Below are 17,167 nucleotides of genomic sequence, written 5' to 3'. Positions count from 1 at the left end.
CTTGCGCGCGGGCGCTCCAGCAGTGGGACTACATCTCCCAGGAGGTTGTGCGTCGACCAGCGGACATGCCCTTGGTCGCAAAGGACTACATTACCCAGTGATACCTTGCGGGAGGGGGTAGCTGGACCTCAAGAGCAGAACCGTTGGTTAACGTCAGGCGGAGGGCTGCTCAGTGATTGGCCCAGGAGCCCGCCAGTTTCGGCTGAGCTCAGTGGAGTTTTGCTGTTAAGACTGCTCGAGGAGGGAGAGAGAGCAGAGTGAGCGGAGCCGGGCAGCACACGCCGAGCCGTGTAAGTAACCTCTACTTCCGTCCTTCTCGCCGTCCTCCCGGGGACCTGCACCCTGGCTCCCCAGGGCGGTCGGGAGGGAGCACACGCACCAGGCGCTCACTAGGGGGCGGGGATTGTGCCCACACGTGTCACACCTGACCTGAGAAGCATCTCCTGGGACACCGGCGGCAGAGCCCCCGCGCACGCCCCTGAGCACCTGAGCTCCAGGGCGTCCCCTCGGACTCGGGGAGAAAAAACATACTCCGAGGCACACGTTGACATCTATGTACGCACGCGGGGACATCTGCAGAGCTGCTCAGCTGAACCCTTGGGCACATGGGTACCCGAACGCCGGGAAGAGCCTCCTATTCTCCGGTCTCCTCCTGACAACGATCCAGGACACCTGCCACTCGGGCTTGCTCCTCCTTGCCGCCCAGATGGGCGGGAAACTGACTGCTCAGTGTGACCTGAGCGGTCCCTGGGTAGCCCCTGGAGAGGTTTTGCCTCTCAGTCGCTTGCTGCATGTTTAAACTGCTCATGGGCTCCTGGGGAAGAATTCCAGGGTGGGTGAGAAGAGAAAAGGAATGTCTGTGGTGAAGACTGTCATCCTGTAAGAAGTCTCTCTTACCCCCTCACCGACCCCGTTACCACACGTATCAAGAACTAGGGTAATTCTAAGTTTTAGTTTTAGGGATTTTTTTTTTTTTTGCCGTAACAAATCCAAACATTATAGAATTACATAAACAGGTCCTCCTTCCTTCTTCCCTTCCCAACCCTTCTCCCAGTGATCAGTTACCAACTACCTGTTGGTGCATGTGTGGTTATACACTTCTTTCTATGCATTGTACAACTCAACAGAGCGTATATAGGTATTACTGTTTTTTGTTTTGTTTTGTTTTTTGTTTTTACAAAAAGGAAAAAAGTACATCTCCTGGAAGGGATGCTTTTTAGCTGAGCTCTGGTGGATGAGAGAAGCTAGCCTTGGAAAAGTGAGTAAGGGCTGGGAGTGGGGCTGCATTTCAGATGTGGGGAACTGGAGGAGTGGAGGCAAGGTACTAGATAAGAGCACTTGCCGAGTTTTCCAGGAACTGAGCAGAAGCACTCAGACCACCCTGGTTAAGTAAGGTAAAGGGAAGAATGGTCCAGAGTGAGGCTGAAGACGTCAGTAGGTCTGGGTTGGGGGTGCCCAGGAGTATAATTTTCTTTTTTTTTGAGACAGAGTTTTGCTCTGTCACCAGGCACCAGACTGGAGTGCAGTGGTGTGATCTCAACTCACTGCAACCTCTACCTCCCAGGTTCAGGCAATTCTTCTGCTTCAGCCTTCCGAGTATCTGGGACTACAGGTGCATGCCACCATGCCCAGCTTATTTTTATATTTTAGTAGAGATGGGGTTTCACCATGTTGGCCAGGATGGTTTTGATCCCTTGACTTCTTGATCTGCCCACCTTGGCCTCTCAAAGTGCTGGGATTATAGGCGTGAGCCACCATGCCCAGCCTCTTTCTTTCTTTTTTTAAAGACAGAGTCTTGCTCTTTTCGCCCAGGCTAGAGTGCAATGGTGTGATTTTGGCTCACTGCAACCTCCACCTCCTGGGTTCAAGCAGTTCTCCTGCCTCAGCCTCCCAGGTAGTTGGAACTACAGGTGCCCACCACCACGCCCAGCTAATTTTTGTATTTTTAATAGAGACGGGGTTTCATCATGTTTAAATTTTTGTATTTTTTGTAGAGTTGGGGTTTCGCTATGTTGCCCAGGCTGGTCTTGAACTCCTGAGCTCAAGCAATCCAATCACCTCTGCCTCCCAAAGTACTGGGATTACAGGCATGAGCTGCTGAGCTCAGTCCAAAAATGAGTGCTATTTTAGACAGTCTAGTCAGGGAGGGCTGCTCTGAGGAGGTAATGTTTGAGCAGAGACCCTAAGAAACTTGCCTGGTGTTTACTTCATGTCTCTTGCATTTAGCTTGATACTGATGGACATTGTGTGGGCCAGAGGCAGGGATGGTTGGCTATGACCCCAAACCAGATGGCAGGAATAACACCAGGTTCCAGGTGGCAGTGGCCGGGTCTGTGTCTGGACTTGTCACTCGTGCGCTGATCAGTCCTTTTGATGTCATCAAGATCCGTTTCCAGGTACTCTTCCCCTTTTTCCATGCAATGGACTAGAGGACAAGTTCAGTCTTCCTTGCCAGAGCAGTTCCTAAAACTTGGAATTCTATCCATATGAAGGCCTCACCTTTTCTGAAAGTTCCCCTTCACATTCCAGCCCACCTGACTGTCCTGACCTTTTCAATTTTGATTCCTAGCTTCAGCATGAGCGCCTGTCTCACAAAGACCCCAACGCAAAGTACCATGGCATCCTCCAGGCCATTAGGCGAATTCTTCAGGAGGAGGGGCCAACAGCTTTCTGGAAAGGACACATCCCAGCCCAGATTCTCTCCATAGGCTATGGAGCTGTCCAAGTAGGTGGCAGGGGACCTGGCCAGGCCTCTGGGGTCCCATTGCTCAATGGAGGAGCAGAGGGAGGGTGAGGCACGTGGGAATGGCGTGTAGGGCAGGATGGGGGAGGCAGGCCCCACACTTCCCACTGGCCTCTCCTGACCAGTGGAAAATGTCAGAGTGAGCTGCTATGCCTTAGGCATTCCCCTCCCCCCACATCCCCTCGTCTATCCTGCGTGACTTAGGTGTTGCATCTTGGAGACTGATTTGATGTCATGCCTTCTCTGGGGCTTGGGACAGCATTAATGCATTTGTTTTTGAAGTACCACCTTTACACATGTGGTTCATCTGAACTTCACTGCAGTCTCATGAGGAGGGCAGAGCAGGTGTCATGTGGATCTCAGGGAGGTGAAATCAGCTGTCTGAGGCCACACAGCCTGCACATGGCAGGGCTAGGGTTAGAACTCGGGCTTCACTCAGTGGAGCACCAGTATAGTCATAGTGCACAGCGTGTGGTTTTATGCAATAGACGTGGTAAGAACCAGCCCTGAGCCAGGTGCGGTGGCTCAAGCCTGTAATCCCAGCACTTTGGGAGGCCGAGGCGGGTGGATCATGAGGTCAAGAGATCGAGACCATCCTGGTCAACATGGTGAAACCCCATCGCTACTAAAAATACAAAAAATTAGCTGGGCATGGTGGCGTGTGCCTGTAGTCCCAGCTACTCGGGAGGCTGAGGCAGGAGAATTGTCTGAACCCAGGAGGCGGAGGTTGCGGTGAGCCGAGATCACACCACTGCACTCCAGCCTGGGTAACAAGAGCGCAACTCTGTCTCAAAAAAAAAAAAAAGAACCAGCCCTGAACGGTGCCAGCCATGGGCCAGGCCCCTGTTGGAAGCATTCCATGTACACTCTGTCACAGCAGTCCTTAAGGCAGGGGCTGTGTCACTCCAATTTCACGCATGAGAAGACTGAGGTGGACAGACCCATACCCTGTCTCAACAACAACAAAAAAGGACACTAGGTCATCTTCACTTGGCTGAAGGAAGGTCTGAGCATAGCCCTGGTGCAGTGGCTCATGTCTGTAATCCCATCACTTTGGGAGGCTGACCTGGGAGGATGGCTTGAGCTCAGGAGTTTGAGACCAGCCTGGGCAACACAGCGAGACCTCCTCTCTACGAAAAATTCAAAAAAAAAAAAAGCCAGGTGTGGTGGTACATGCCTGTAGTCCAGCTATTCCAGAGACAGGAGAATCATTTGAGCTAGAGAAGTCAAGGCTGCTATGAACTATGATCGTGCCACTGGACTCCAGCCTGGGCAACTGAGCAAGACCTTGCCTAAAAAAACAAAACAGGGCCAAGCGCAGTGGCTCATGTGTGTAATCCCAGAATTATGGGAGGCCAAGGTGGGCAGATCGCTTGAGCTCAGGAGTTTGAGACCAGCCTTGGCAACATAGTGAAACCCTGACTCTACAAAAAAATACCAAAATTACCTGGACATGGTAGCATGCGCCCGTAGTCCCAGCTCATTGGGGGGCTGAGGTAGGAGGATTGCTTGAGCCCAGGTAGGTTGAAGCTGCAGTGAGCCGTGTTCGTGCCACTGTACTCCAGCCTAGGTAACAGAGCGTTACTTGTCTCTAAAAAAACAAAAGTCCAGGCCAGGCGCAGTGGCTCACGCCTATAATCTCAGCACTTTGGAAGGCCGAGACGGGTGGATCACGAGGTCAAGAGATCGAGACCATCCTGGTCAACATGGTGAAACCCCGTCTCTACTAAAAATACAAAAATTAGCTGGGCATGGTGGCGCATGCCTGTAGTCCCAGCTACTCGGGAGGCTAAGGCAGGAGAATTGCATGAACCCAGGAGATGGAGGTTGCGGTGAGCCGAGATCACGCCATTGCACTCCAGCCTGGGTAACAAGCAAAAACTCCATCTCAAAAAAAAAAAAAAGGCCAGGCGCAGAGGCTCATACCTGTAATCCCAGCACTTTGGAAGGCCAAGGTGGGCGGATCACCAGGTCAAGAGTTCAAGACCAGCTTGGCCAACATAGTGAAACCCTATCTCTACTAAAAAATACAAAAATTAAGCCGGGCACACTGGCTCACCCCTGTAATTCCAGCACTGTGGGAGGCTGAGGTGGGTCGATCACCTTAGGTCGGGAATTCAAGACCAGCCTAACCAACATGGAGAAACCCCATCTCTACTAAAAATATAAAATTAGCTGGGCATGGTGGCACATGCCTGTAATCACAGCTACTTGGGAGGCTGAGGCAGGAGAATCGCTTGAGCCCAGGAGGCAGAGGTTGCGGTGAGCTGAGATCACGCCATTGCACTCCAGCCTGGGCAACAAGAGCAAAACTCCGTCTCAAAAAAAAAAAAAAATTAGCTGGGCTTGGTGGCAGGCGCCTGTAATCCCAGCTACTCGGGAAGCTGAGGCAGGAGAATCACTTGAACCCAGGAGGCAGAGGTTGCAGTGAGCTGAGATTGTGCCGCTACATTCCAGCCTGGGCGACAGAGCAACACTCTGTCTCAAAAAACAAAACAAAACAATGATCTGAATGTAAGGGAGTCACCCTGTGGAACATGCTCCTGACAGAACCTGCCCCAGAAAAGAGTGCTTCTCAGACAGCGCCATTGCAAGCTGCACTGAAGTGGGTTCCTGCAGGAATCGGAACATGGTTGTCTTTCCCAGTTCTCAGAAAACTAGCCAGTGACATTTCCTGATGTACATTTTTCCATCATGTATCTTTTTTTTTTTTTTGAGATGGAGTCTTGCTCTGTCACCCAGGCTGTAGTATGATCTTGGCCCAGTGCAACCCCCACCTCCTGGGTTCATGCGATTCTCCTGCCTCAGCTTCCGGAGTAGCTGGGATTACAGGCACCCACAACCATGCCCAGTTAATTTTTGTATTTTTAGTAGAGATGGGGTTTCGCTATGTTGGCCAGGCTAGTTTCGAACTTCTGACCTTGTGATCCGCCCACCTTGGCCTCCCAAAGTGCTGGGATTACCGGCATGAGCCACTGCGCCCAGCCCCCATATATCTTCTTAACCCTTTGGGAATCTGGCTCTACTCAGAGTATCAAATGGCATCTGAGTTTTGCATAGAGTTTTATGTTTATCACATGCTGTCACTGCTCAGGAAGAACATTTCCTGACCTTTCCCTCGCCCCTACACCTGGGCCCCAGCCAGGTCACAGGTGATGCATTTGGGGAGTATTTGGCCCTTGCCCTCATCCTTTTGGCTATCAGTGACTTCTTCATTTGCTGTTACAGTTCTTGTCATTTGAAATGCTGACGGAGCTGGTCCACAGAGGCAGCTTGTACGACGCCCAGGAGTTCTCAGTGCACTTTGTGTGTGGTGGCCTGTCTGCCTGTATGGCCACCCTCACTGTGCACCCTGTGGATGTTCTGCGTACCCGCTTTGCAGCTCAGGGTGAGCCCAAGGTGAGTGGCCAGGGGCCTGACCAGGGGAGCCCATATAGGAAGGTATCACAGGGGTTGTGTTATTTTTTATCTTTTATTTGATAAGCATGTTCTTTTTTTTTTTTTTGTATATTTTATATATAGATATACGTTTTTCTTTTTGTAACGGAATCTCGCTCTGTCACCTAGGCTGCAGTGCAAAGGCGTGATCTTGGCTCACTTTAACCTCCACCTCCTGGGTTCAAGCGATTCTCCTACCTCAGCCTCCCAAGTAGCTGGGATTACAGGTGCCCGCCACTACACCCAGCTAATTTTTTGTATTTTTAGTAGAGACAGGTTTCACCATGTTGGCCAGGCTGGTTTCAAACTTCTGACCTCAGGCAATTTGCCCACCTTCGCCTCTCAAAGTGCCGGGATTACAGGTGTGAGCCACTGCACCCAGCCTATATATATATATACAGGGTCTTGTTTTATTGCTCAGGCTAAAGTGCAGTGAAACAATCACTGCTCACTGCAGCGACACAATCACTGCTCACTGCAGCCTCAACCTCCTGGGATCCAGTGATCCTCCTGCCTCAGCCTCCCCAGTAGCTGAGACTAAATCTAGCTAAGTTTTGTATTTTTTTAGAGACAGGGTTTCGTCATGTTGCCCAGACTGGTCTCAAACTCTTGAGCTCAAGCAGTCTACCCACCTCAGCCTCCCAAAATGCTGGGATACAAGCGTGAGCCACTGCACTTGGTAAAGGATGAGTTCTTATCCTTGCAGAAGGCAAAGCTGGGAGAGGTTTGGGTTTTCAGTTAGTGGCAGTCAGTCTATAAAACCCATGACCGTGGGCAGCACTGTGCAGGGTGCCCTGTGTCCCTGCCTCGAAAGAGTGCACAGCCTCCCTGGGGAGACAGAACCTACCAGTGTGAAACAGAACAAATGAAATACCCAGCAGTGGGCTGGATCAAGGACTGCATCTGGGGAAGTGAGACCCAAGAACTTATTGCTGGATTATTATGAGAGCGTCTTTGGTGTTTTGTTTGTTTGTTTGAGACAGAGTCTTACTTTGTTGCCCAGGCTGGAATCCAGTGGCACAATCTCAGCTCACTGCAACTTCTGCCTCCTGGGTTCAAGTGTTTCTCCTCCCTCAGCCTTCTGAGGAGCTGGGATTATAGGCATGTGCCACTGCACCCAGCTTATTTTTATATTTTTAATAGAGATGGGGTTCGTCGCCAAGGCTGGTCATGAACTCTTGATCTCAGGTGATCCACCCGCCTTGGCCTCCCAAAGTGCTGGGATTACTGGTGTGAGCCACTGCACCCAGCCAATTGCCAGAGTGTGTCTTTGGTTTCCACAAACAATGGGGTGGTGGAAATGGGATAGTTAGACTCAAGGAAGAATTTACTGAGTGAAAGCAAGGGATTAAATCCTGAAATAGACTTTCCCACCATAATCTCTGTTTCCTGGACATGTTTAAGAATAGTATCGTGTGTGTGTGTGTGTGTGTGTGTGTGTGTGTGTGTGTGTGTCTGTCCTCAACCAAGAAAGAATAATTTTATTATTTTTTTGAGACAGAGTCTTGCTCTGTTGTCCAGGCTGGAGTGCAGTGGCGTGATTCAGCTCACTGCAACCTCCGGTTCTTGGGTTCAAGCAATTCTCCTGCCTCAGCCTCCTGAATAGTTGGGATTACAGGTCCACACCACCACACCTGGCTAATTTTTTTTTGTATTTTTAGTAGAGATGGGGTTTCACGATGGTGGTCAGGCTGGTCTTGAACTCCTGACCTCATGATCTACCCGCCTTGGCCTCCCAAAGTGCTGGGATTACAGGTGTGAGCCACTGCGCCCTACTGTCATTATTATTTATATTTATTTTTTGAGACAGGGTCTTGTCACCCAGGCTGGAGTACAGTGGATACAATAGCTCACTATAGCTTCGAACTCCTAAGCTCAAGCAATCTTCCTGCCTCAACCTTTCAAGTAGCTAAGACCACAGGCATGTGCCACCATAACTAATTTTTAATTTTTTATTTTTGTAGGGGCAAGGTCTCGTTATATTGCTCATGTTCAGGCTGGTCTTGAACTTCTGGTTGTTTTTTGTTTTTTTGTTTGTTTGAGATGGAGTCTCGTTCTGTCACCCAGGCTGGAGTGCAGTGGTGAAATCTCAGCTCACTGTGACCTCTGGCTCCCATATTTAAGCAATTGGGGACTGGGCGTGGTGGGGCATGCCTGTAATCCTAATACTTTGGGAGGCTGGACCAGCCCATTCCCGGATCAGTCCACACACCTGTGGCTATAACAACGGTATACATGTGTAGAAGGGGGAGTTTCTGGAAAATGCCATCCTCTGAATCTCTCTCCAGCATTTCTTTTGACTGTCTTTCTTGCAGGAGGAGTTTCGCTCCTGGTAGCTGGGTTTTTAGGCCAGGGGACATAGCTGTGATGGACTGTTCCAGGGCTAAAACCACCTCACTGAGCTCATTCAAGGTGCGTGTGTGTAGGCAACATAGCAAGGTCAAGAGATCCAGACCATCCTGGCCAACATGGTGAAACCGTGTCTCTACTAAAAATATAAAAATTAGCCAGGTGTGGTGGCACACGCTTGTAGTCCCAGCTATTTGGGAGGCTGAGGCAGGAGATTCGCTTGAGCCTGGGAAGCAGAGATTGCAGTGAGCTGAGCTCATGCCACTGCACTCCAGCCTTGTAACAGAGTGAGACTCTGTCTCAAAAAAAAAAAAAAAAAGTCAGTAGCATATTACCTCTAGCTTAAACTATTGGCATGTTGGATTTTAGAGTCTAGAATGATCAGAGAATATCTAGTCATGAAATTGAGGGGAAGAGACCTGGTAAAACCTGCAGAACTCTCCACCTGCCTTAGTCACAACAACATTGTAAACCTCACCTTGAACAATAAAACATTTTATAACATATAAGGTATATCAAGGTTACAAAGACAGTTCTTCATGAATTACAATTTTAAAAAATATCAGCTGCTTCCTGATTCCAATCCCCAGAGGTTACCATTTTTAATACTTAGAGCTGTTTCTTTATTTCCTTCCACAATGCTAAGTAACATGCTTGGCTGGTTGCGGTGGCTCAAGCCTGTAATTCCAGCACTTTGGGAGGCCAAGGAGGGAGGATCACTTGAGGTCAGGAGTTCAAGACCAGTCTGGGCAACATAGCAAGACCTCCTCTCTATTTTTATTATTTATTTGTTTTTGTTTCTGAGACAGAGTCTCCACCTGTCACCCAGATTGGAGTACCGTGGTGCAGTCTCAGTTTACCACAACTTCCGCCTCCCAGGTTCAAGCAATTCCTGTGCCTTAGCCTCCCAAGAAGCTAGAATTACAGGCATGAGCCACTAGGCCTGGTTAATTTTTGTATTTTTAGTAGAGATGGGGTTTCACCATGTTGTCCAGGCTGGTCTCAAACTCCTGGCCTCAAGTGATCCACCCAACTTGGCCTCTCCAAAGTGCTGGGATTACAGGCGTGAGCCACTGCACTCAGCTGCACCTTCCTATTTGAACAGCTGCACTATGTTCTTGTGAGCTGGTGTCCCATAATTTATGTAACCATCACCCACAGATGGACATCGAACCTTTAGCCCCTCCCCAGGACACTGCAGTGACTCTTGGACACATACTTTTGTGCACACCTGTGGATATAACAGCGGTATACATGTGTAGAAGGGGGAGTTTCTGGAAAATGCCACCCTTTGAATCTCTGTCCAGCATTTCCTTTGACTGTCTTTCTCACAGGAGGACTTACGCTCCTGGTAGCTGAGTTTTTAGGCGAGGGGACATAGCTCTGATGGGCTGTTCCAGGGCTAAAACCACCTCACTGAGCTCATTCAAGGTGGGTGTCTGTGTGTCCAGGTTTATAACACACTGCGCCATGCCGTGGGGACCATGTATAGGAACGAGGGCCCCTTGGTCTTCTACAAAGGCTTGACCCCTACCGTGATCGCCATCTTCCCCTACGCCGGGCTGCAGTTCTCCTGCTACAGTTCTTTGAAGCACATGTACGAGTGGGCCATGCCAACCGAAGGAAAGAAAAATGGTGAGGCAGCCCTCACATGAGAGGGAACCCTCCCACCCCAGCCGCCAGAACGCTCCTTTCCATCCAAATCACGAAGGAGCTAAAATTCTCCTGTCCGAAGGGAAGACCCTGCGGGTCCCTGTGCCCGGTTCTGTAATGTGGCAAACAAAACTGCAACTGCTTGCAGAGGACTTGATTTCTTCCAACTCCTGCCACACCTATCACTGGCATGACTGAAATTTACTTCCAGTGACTGGTTATGGTTTTCATTTTTGTCAGAAGTCCAAATTGCAAACTGCTTGTTTTTTCGTTGCTTTTTGTGGGCAGGGGGAGTTGGGGGTTGGGGGTAAGGGGAGGCTGGGGAGAGGTGGGGCATCCTGGTCCCTTTCCAGCCCTAAACTGAGTCACACTGCAGAAGCTGAGGCCCACATTGCCTCCAGCTGGGGGAACAGCCACCACCAGCCCATCCAGCCCAGATCACTCTGCCAGAAGTGGCTGTGTCTGGCTGTCTTCCCCGTAGATTACATTCCTCTTTGGAATGAGAGGACCAGTGGAAGTCAGGCTGAAGTGCTGGCCTTGGGTTTGGTTTGTGGTGGGGGCTCAGCCCTGGCACCTTTCAAGTTGTGCCTCATAGACTGCATTTCTCTCATCCATTCTCCCCACCCCACTTTTCCGGTTCAGAGAACCTCAAAAACCTGCTTTGTGGCAGTGGAGCTGGTATCATCAGCAAGACCCTGACATATCCCCTGGACCTTTTCAAGAAGCGGCTACAGGTTGGAGGGTTCGAGCACGCCAGAGCTGCCTTTGGCCAGGTGAGCCATTCATTCCTGGGCAGACAGCTCTGACCCTTGCCATCACTGGGCACATGAGGGAACCAGTAGTCAGCTCCTACCCATTGGGCAGCTTGGCCCTTGGCCATGGACCTTTCACCTCCAGTCCATCCCTGGAGATCCCCAAATATGTGGGAAAGCTGCACACAAGCCCTGGGTCCTGTGCACTGTGGAAGGATCTGGGCCAAGTATATAAAGTGTCTGCTCTTTTTTTCTTCTTTAAAATAGAGGCAGGGTCGGTGGGGTGCGGTGGCTCAGGCCTGTAATCCCAGCACTTTGGGAGGCCGAGGCGGGCAGATCACAAGGTCATCCTGGCCAATGTGGTAAAACCCCGTCTACTAAAAATACAAAAATTAGCTGGGCATGGTGGCACACGTCTGTAGACCCAGCTACTTGGTAGGCTGAGGCAGGAGAATCACTTGAACCTGGGAGGTGGAGGTTGCAGTGAGCCAAGATTGCATTTCTCTCATCCTCACCATGCCACTGCACTCCAGCCTGGTGACAGAAGACTCCACCTCAAAAAAAAAAAAAGATAGAAGCAGGGTCTCACTCTGTTTCCTAGGCTGGTCTTGAACACTCCTGACTCCACCTCCCAAAGTGCTGGGATTACAGACATGAGCCACTGCACCTAGCCCAGTTTCTGCTTAAAATATGTCCAGAGGCTGGATGTAGTGACTCACACCTATAACCCCAGCACTTTGGAAGGCCGAGGCAGGTGGATCTCCTGAGGTCAGGAGTTCAAGACCAGCCTGATCAACATGGTAAAACCCTGTCTCTACAAAAATATAAAAATTAGCCAGGAGTAGTGGCAGACACCTATAGTTCCAGCTACTCAGGAGGCTGAGACAAGAGATTTGCTTGAACCCGGGAGGCAGAGGTTGCAGTGAGATAGTGCCACTGCACTCCAGCCTGGGCAACAGAGCAAGACTCCATCTCAAAACAAATAAACATGTCCGTACAGTGTCAACACAGAATATGTTCACATAAGGAAGTTCCTCAAATATTAAAAAACAGAGGAGTTTTGCTGTAGCTATTCTGGAATGGGGTGAATTGAATTTGAACAGCATATCTATCTATCGATCGATGATAGATAGATAAGTATTTTTTTTTTCCTGGATGGTCAGTCTTCCTAGTACACGGAAAGTACAACTGAGGGCCAGGCATGATCCCAGCACTTTGTGAGGCCAAGGTAGGCAGTTCACCTGAGGTCCGGAGTTCAAGACCACCCTGGCCAACATGGTAAAACCATGTCTCACATGGTGAAACTCCGGCATCTCTACTAAAAATATATAGTAGAGATGAGTCTTCTAAAAATTTTTTTTCAAGACTGAGTCTTGGGCCAGGTGCGGTGGCTCACACCTATAATCCCAGCACTTTGGGAGGCTGAGGCGGGTGGATCACGAGGTCAAGAGATCGAGACCATCCTGGTCAACAAGGTGAAACCCCGTCTCTACTAAAAATACAAAAATTAGCTGGGCATGGTGGTGCGTGCCTGTAGTCCCAGCTTCTCGGGAGGCTGAGACAGGAGAATTGCCTGAACCTAGGAGGCGGAGGCTGCGGTGAGCCAAGATCGTGCCATTGCACTCCAACCTGGGTAACAAGAGCGAAACTCCGTCTCAAAAAAAAAAAAAGAAGACTGAGTCTCACTCTGTCACCTAGGCTGGAGTGCAGAGGCACAATTTTGGCTCACTGCAGCCTCTACCTCCCAGATTCAAGCAATTCTCCTGCCTCAGTCTCCAGAGTAGCTGGGATTACAGGTGCCCACCACCACGCCTGGCTAATTTTTGTATTTTTAGTAGAGACAGGGTTTCACCATATTGGCCAGGGTGGTCTCAAACTCCTGACCTCAGGTGATCCGCCTGCCTCAGCCTCCCAAAGTATTACAGGCATAAGCCGCTGCACCTGGCATTCTTTTTTTTTTGAAATGGAGTTTTGCTCTTGTTGCCCAGGCTGGAGTGCAATGGCATGATCTCAGCTCACTGCAACTTCCACTTCCCAGGTTCAAGCAATTCTCCTACCTCAGCCTCCCGAGTAGCTGAGATTACAGGCATGCACCACTGTGCCTGGCTAATTTTGTGTTTTTAGTAGAGATGGGGTTTCTCCATGTTGATCAGGCTGTTCTTAAACTCCTGACCTCAGGTGATCCATCCGCCTCTGCCTCCCAAAGTGCTGGGATTACACATGTGAGCCACCGCACCCGGCCCTTTGTTTGTTTTAAGATGTGATATTACTCTGTTGCCTAGGCTGGTCTTGAACTCCTGGGCTCAAGCAAACCTCTGGGCTCAGTGTCCCAAGTAGCTAGATCTGCAGGCATGCACCACTGCACCAGTATGAAGGGACAGTTTGAATTTGGACAGGGAGCAATGGCGAGAGCCCAGCATGGCAGAGGGAGGCCTTGCTGCTAACGAAGACTAGTGTATTTCCAGTTTGGCCAGAGGTGGGAAGGGCACGTGGGAAGACCAGTGATGGTCAGATCAGGGAAGGAAGTCAAGGCCAAACGGTGGAGTGACTTGAACAGCAGGTCTTGGGGTTTGGACCTGATTTCTCATGATGTCCTTGTCACTAGGAGTTACTGCAGCTTTTGGAGGGGAAGCTAGGCCTGAGGACTGTGCCTTGGGTTGAAAGGCTGGCAGCAGTGTGTGAAGTCAGCTGGAGAGGGTGAGGCTGAAGGCAGGGAAGCCCGGCTGAGAGCTACGGAGGGCCAGGTTCAGGTCTCCTGCCCAAGAAGGATCAGGTAGGATGGGATAAAGGGTCAGAGACACCTCTGGGAAGAGGTTTCCGAGCCATTGCTGGATTCTTTGTCATAGGCAGCCATTCTTCCTGGGCAGGAAGAAGCTCTGTCTAGCTGCTAACTTCTAGGCCTGTCATCCATTCAGTCTTAACCCAATTGCAATAGAAAGAATGAGGTTACCTGTAATCCCACACTTTGGGAGGCCGACGCAGGTGGATCACGAGGTCAAGAGATCGAGACAATCCTAGTCAACATGGTGAAACCCCGTCTCTACTAAAAATACAAAAAATTAGCTGGGCATGGTGGTGCGTGCCTATAGTCCCAGCTACTCTGGAGGCTGAGGGAGAACTGCCTGAACACAGGAGGTGGAGGCTGCGGTGAGCTGAGATCATGCCATTGCACTCCAGCCTGGGGAATGAGCGAAACTCCATCTCAAAAAAAAAAAAAAAAGGAAGAATGAGGTTAATTTATTTGCTATTTTGAGCCAGGTATGGTTGCCTGCACCTGTAATCCCAGCACTTTGGGAGGCTGAGGCCGGTAGATCACCTGAGGTCAGGAGTTCAAGACCAGCCTGCCCAACATGGTGAAACCCTGTCTCTACTAAAAATACAAAAAATTAGCCAGGCGTGGTGGTGTGTGCTTGTAATCCCAGCTACTATGAAGGATGAGGCAGGAGAATTGCTTGAACCTGGGAGGCAGAGGCTGTAGTGAGCCAAGACTGTGCCACTGTACTCCAGCCTGGGCAACAGAGTGAGACTCTGCCTCAACAAAAAATAAAAATAAAAATATTTGCTATTTTGCATTCATTGCTTTGTCCAAGTACTTCTTGAGAGCTGTGGCGTGCCAGGGCCTATGTTGACGGCAGCAGAGTGGACATCCATCTCTCGCCCCTTTCCTTTCCCCAGGTGCGGAAATACAAGGGCCTGGTGGACTGTACCAAGCAGGTGCTGCAAGAGGAAGGTACCCTGGGCTTCTTCAAGGGCCTGTCCCCCAGCCTGCTCAAGGCTGCCCTCTCCACTGGCTTCATGTTCTTCTGGTATGAATTCTTCTGTAACGTCTTCCACTGCATGAACAAGACAACCAGCCAGCGCTGAGGCCAGGAAGGACCCCAAGGTCTTCCCTGGAGGCAGCCTCCTGAAGGAAGGCAGACTCAGTCTCCACTGAGAGGTGCTACCTGGCCCTTCCCTGCAGGCTAGCTGCCCTGAGCAGGGTGACAGCCTTGAACCCACCCAGCTGGGACACCACCAGAAGGTCCAGGGCATTCCCAGTGAGACAATCAGAGGGAATGCAGGACGTGGTCTGTGGTGAACCAACGATGTAGTGAGAAGGAGCATGAAGTTGCTGTTTCTCCTCTGACCAGCCCACACTCCAAAGGAAACAGACGCCATCCTACACCCGTCAGCCAGAACACAACGCTCCTGGTCTGGATGGGGCTGCAGCTGGAGTGCAGAGGGCTGTGCTAGGGCCTCTGCAGGAGTCAAGTCCCGACACTTGGCCTGTTTTTCTCAACCTATTTAATAGACATTAAAGCTAAACGCACATTCCTTATCTTATTCCTCCACCTCCTCTGGCCCATCTCCTTCCTGCTCACAAAGTTTGAGGGAAGGAACTCTTGCCTTCCTCAAATCCCTTGTTCTCCATAGCTGCAGCCCTTGGCAGCTTTGCTAGTGCCGGTGGATACTCCAGGCTGAGCCAGTCACTTCCTGAGCCCCGTGCCCAGATCTTGGTGTCTGCAGACACACCACCACCCAGGCTGTCCTCTCCCAGGACCAGGCTGGCCTTGGCCCTGGGGCTCAGTGGGACTCCATGGGAAGCAGATCTCAGTGCCTGTGCAGGAAGCAGAGAAGCCATGCCATAGGCAGGTGTGGGTGAAGGTGCAGCCTTTCCCCAGTCTACAGGCTCCTCTTTCACCCTGGGCTGGGTCAGCCTTGCTGGGTGAGGAGCTGTTGGCAGGACAAGTGGCATCAGCACTCACTGCCTGCTTGGGTGCCTCCTCCCCTGTAGCCCCAGAAGGGCGGGGGCTCTGAAGCAGCCCCCTGATGGGGATGGCAGAAGGAAGGGGCGGGTGGGCAGCCTGGTGAGGGCACAACTGGGGCCTAGGGTGTTACCAAAGCACAGGGACACCCACAGGTGGAGAGGCAGAGGAGATACCAGTTCCAGGCTGAGGGGAGGTCTCCAGAATACGACCTTCACCCTTCCCTCCACCTGCCTGGCCTGTGGGGTTGCTTTCACCTGGGGGGAGCTCTCCATTCTGCCTCCCTCTCCAGCCCTGTGTCTGGTGTGGGTCCTGGGCTCCTTTTAGCACCATCCTTCCCTGCCTCTGGTCTGGGATTTTTGGGTCTGTCTGGGCCCTGAATGCTGGGGCTTCTTGGCTCTGTGCTGCTGGTTCCCAAGGTCCAGGCTGTGGTGGAGTCCGCGGGGATGCAGCTGCCTGAATGTATTTTTTATCTTTATTTTTGATACAGAGTCTCGCTCTTGTTGCCCAAGCTGGAGTGTAATGGCGCAATCTCGGCTCACCAAAACCTCCGCCTCCCGGGTTCAAGCGATTCTCCGGCCTCAGTCTCCTGAGTAGCTGGGATTACAGGCATGTGCTACCATGCTCGGCCACTTTTTTTATATTTTTAGTAGAGATGGGGTTTCTCCATGTTGGTCAGGTTGGTCTCAACCTCAGGTGATCTGCCCACCTCGGCCTCCCAAAGTGCTGGGATTACAGGTGTAAGCCGCTGTACCAGGCCGGAATGTATTTTTTATGAAATTCCGTTAAGTTTATTATCTTCCTTTCTCCTGGCCATTAGTTTCTTTTGCTGCAGCTGAGCATTCTTCTCCTCGTCCGTTTTCGGTGACCACTTTGGCGGTTCTTTTAACTGGAGGCCGCAACGCGGGCAGCGCCGGCGGCGCTTCTCCCAGTCCCGCGGCAGGAGCGGCGGCAGTTCTTCCCGCCTTCTAGGTGCCCTCCTGTCACCCAGAGCAGACGCGCCCCTTCAGGGGCACTCCCAACACCCGACGGCCGCGAGTTGCCCACGGGGCCCCCTTCTCGGGGCTGCCCCTCTGACCTGCAACTCGCTACGCCCACGTCCTCCTTGGAGAGGGAGGGGGTCGTGGCTGGCCCCGGCCCTGCAGCCCCTGCCTTCTCTACCTGGTTTGGAGGAGCGGGAAACGTGGTGTGACCAGGGCAGATACCGTCTCTCCTGCCACCGGGTCCCCACCACACTGTCTGCAGGCTTCTTCCACGCCGCGCGGCCCAGCGGTGTCTCCCGCCGCCTCACCCCCGTGCACCTGAGCTCGGGGAGGGCTGGGTGCGGGGCCACGCGCAAGACTGAGGAGCTGGCGGGTCCGGCGTGGGCCCGGGCAGGGCCGGGGCGCACCGGGTGAGGAGGGTACGGACCCAGCGAGCTCCACCTGGCTGGGGGTGGCAGCGTCGCAGGGTCCCCCGCGTCTCCGCCGGGGCCCCACGCGGGCGAC

At 51.6% G+C, this 17,167-nt stretch overlaps 1 protein-coding gene and 1 pseudogene across 2 annotated transcripts; one reads left to right on the top strand and one right to left on the bottom strand.

Moving 5' to 3' along the window:
• Positions 1-254: 254 nt before the first annotated feature.
• Positions 255-15,265, top strand: SLC25A19 (solute carrier family 25 member 19). Of its 2 annotated transcripts, XM_002748730.5 has the most exons (8): positions 255-290; positions 1,185-1,258; positions 2,227-2,396; positions 2,570-2,725; positions 5,972-6,142; positions 9,982-10,165; positions 10,826-10,956; positions 14,611-15,265. In XM_002748730.5, exons 3-8 carry the CDS (start codon positions 2,265-2,267, stop codon positions 14,797-14,799), a joined length of 963 nt encoding a protein of 320 aa, XP_002748776.1. In that variant the 5' UTR covers positions 255-290; positions 1,185-1,258; positions 2,227-2,264; the 3' UTR covers positions 14,800-15,265. The 2 variants fall into 2 exon arrangements, with proteins under 2 accessions (XP_002748776.1, XP_002748777.1); XM_002748731.5 differs by lacking the exon at positions 5,972-6,142.
• Positions 15,205-16,146, bottom strand: LOC100387966 (uncharacterized; annotated as a pseudogene).
• Between the last annotated feature and the right edge of the window lie 1,021 nt (positions 16,147-17,167).

Source organism: Callithrix jacchus, chromosome 5 (assembly GCF_049354715.1).
Source record: "Callithrix jacchus isolate 240 chromosome 5, calJac240_pri, whole genome shotgun sequence".
In the NCBI taxonomy this organism is placed as follows: Eukaryota; Metazoa; Chordata; class Mammalia; order Primates; family Cebidae; genus Callithrix; species Callithrix jacchus.
Note: the sequence above shows the minus strand (reverse complement) of the source record. Positions and strands in the feature narration are given on the sequence as shown.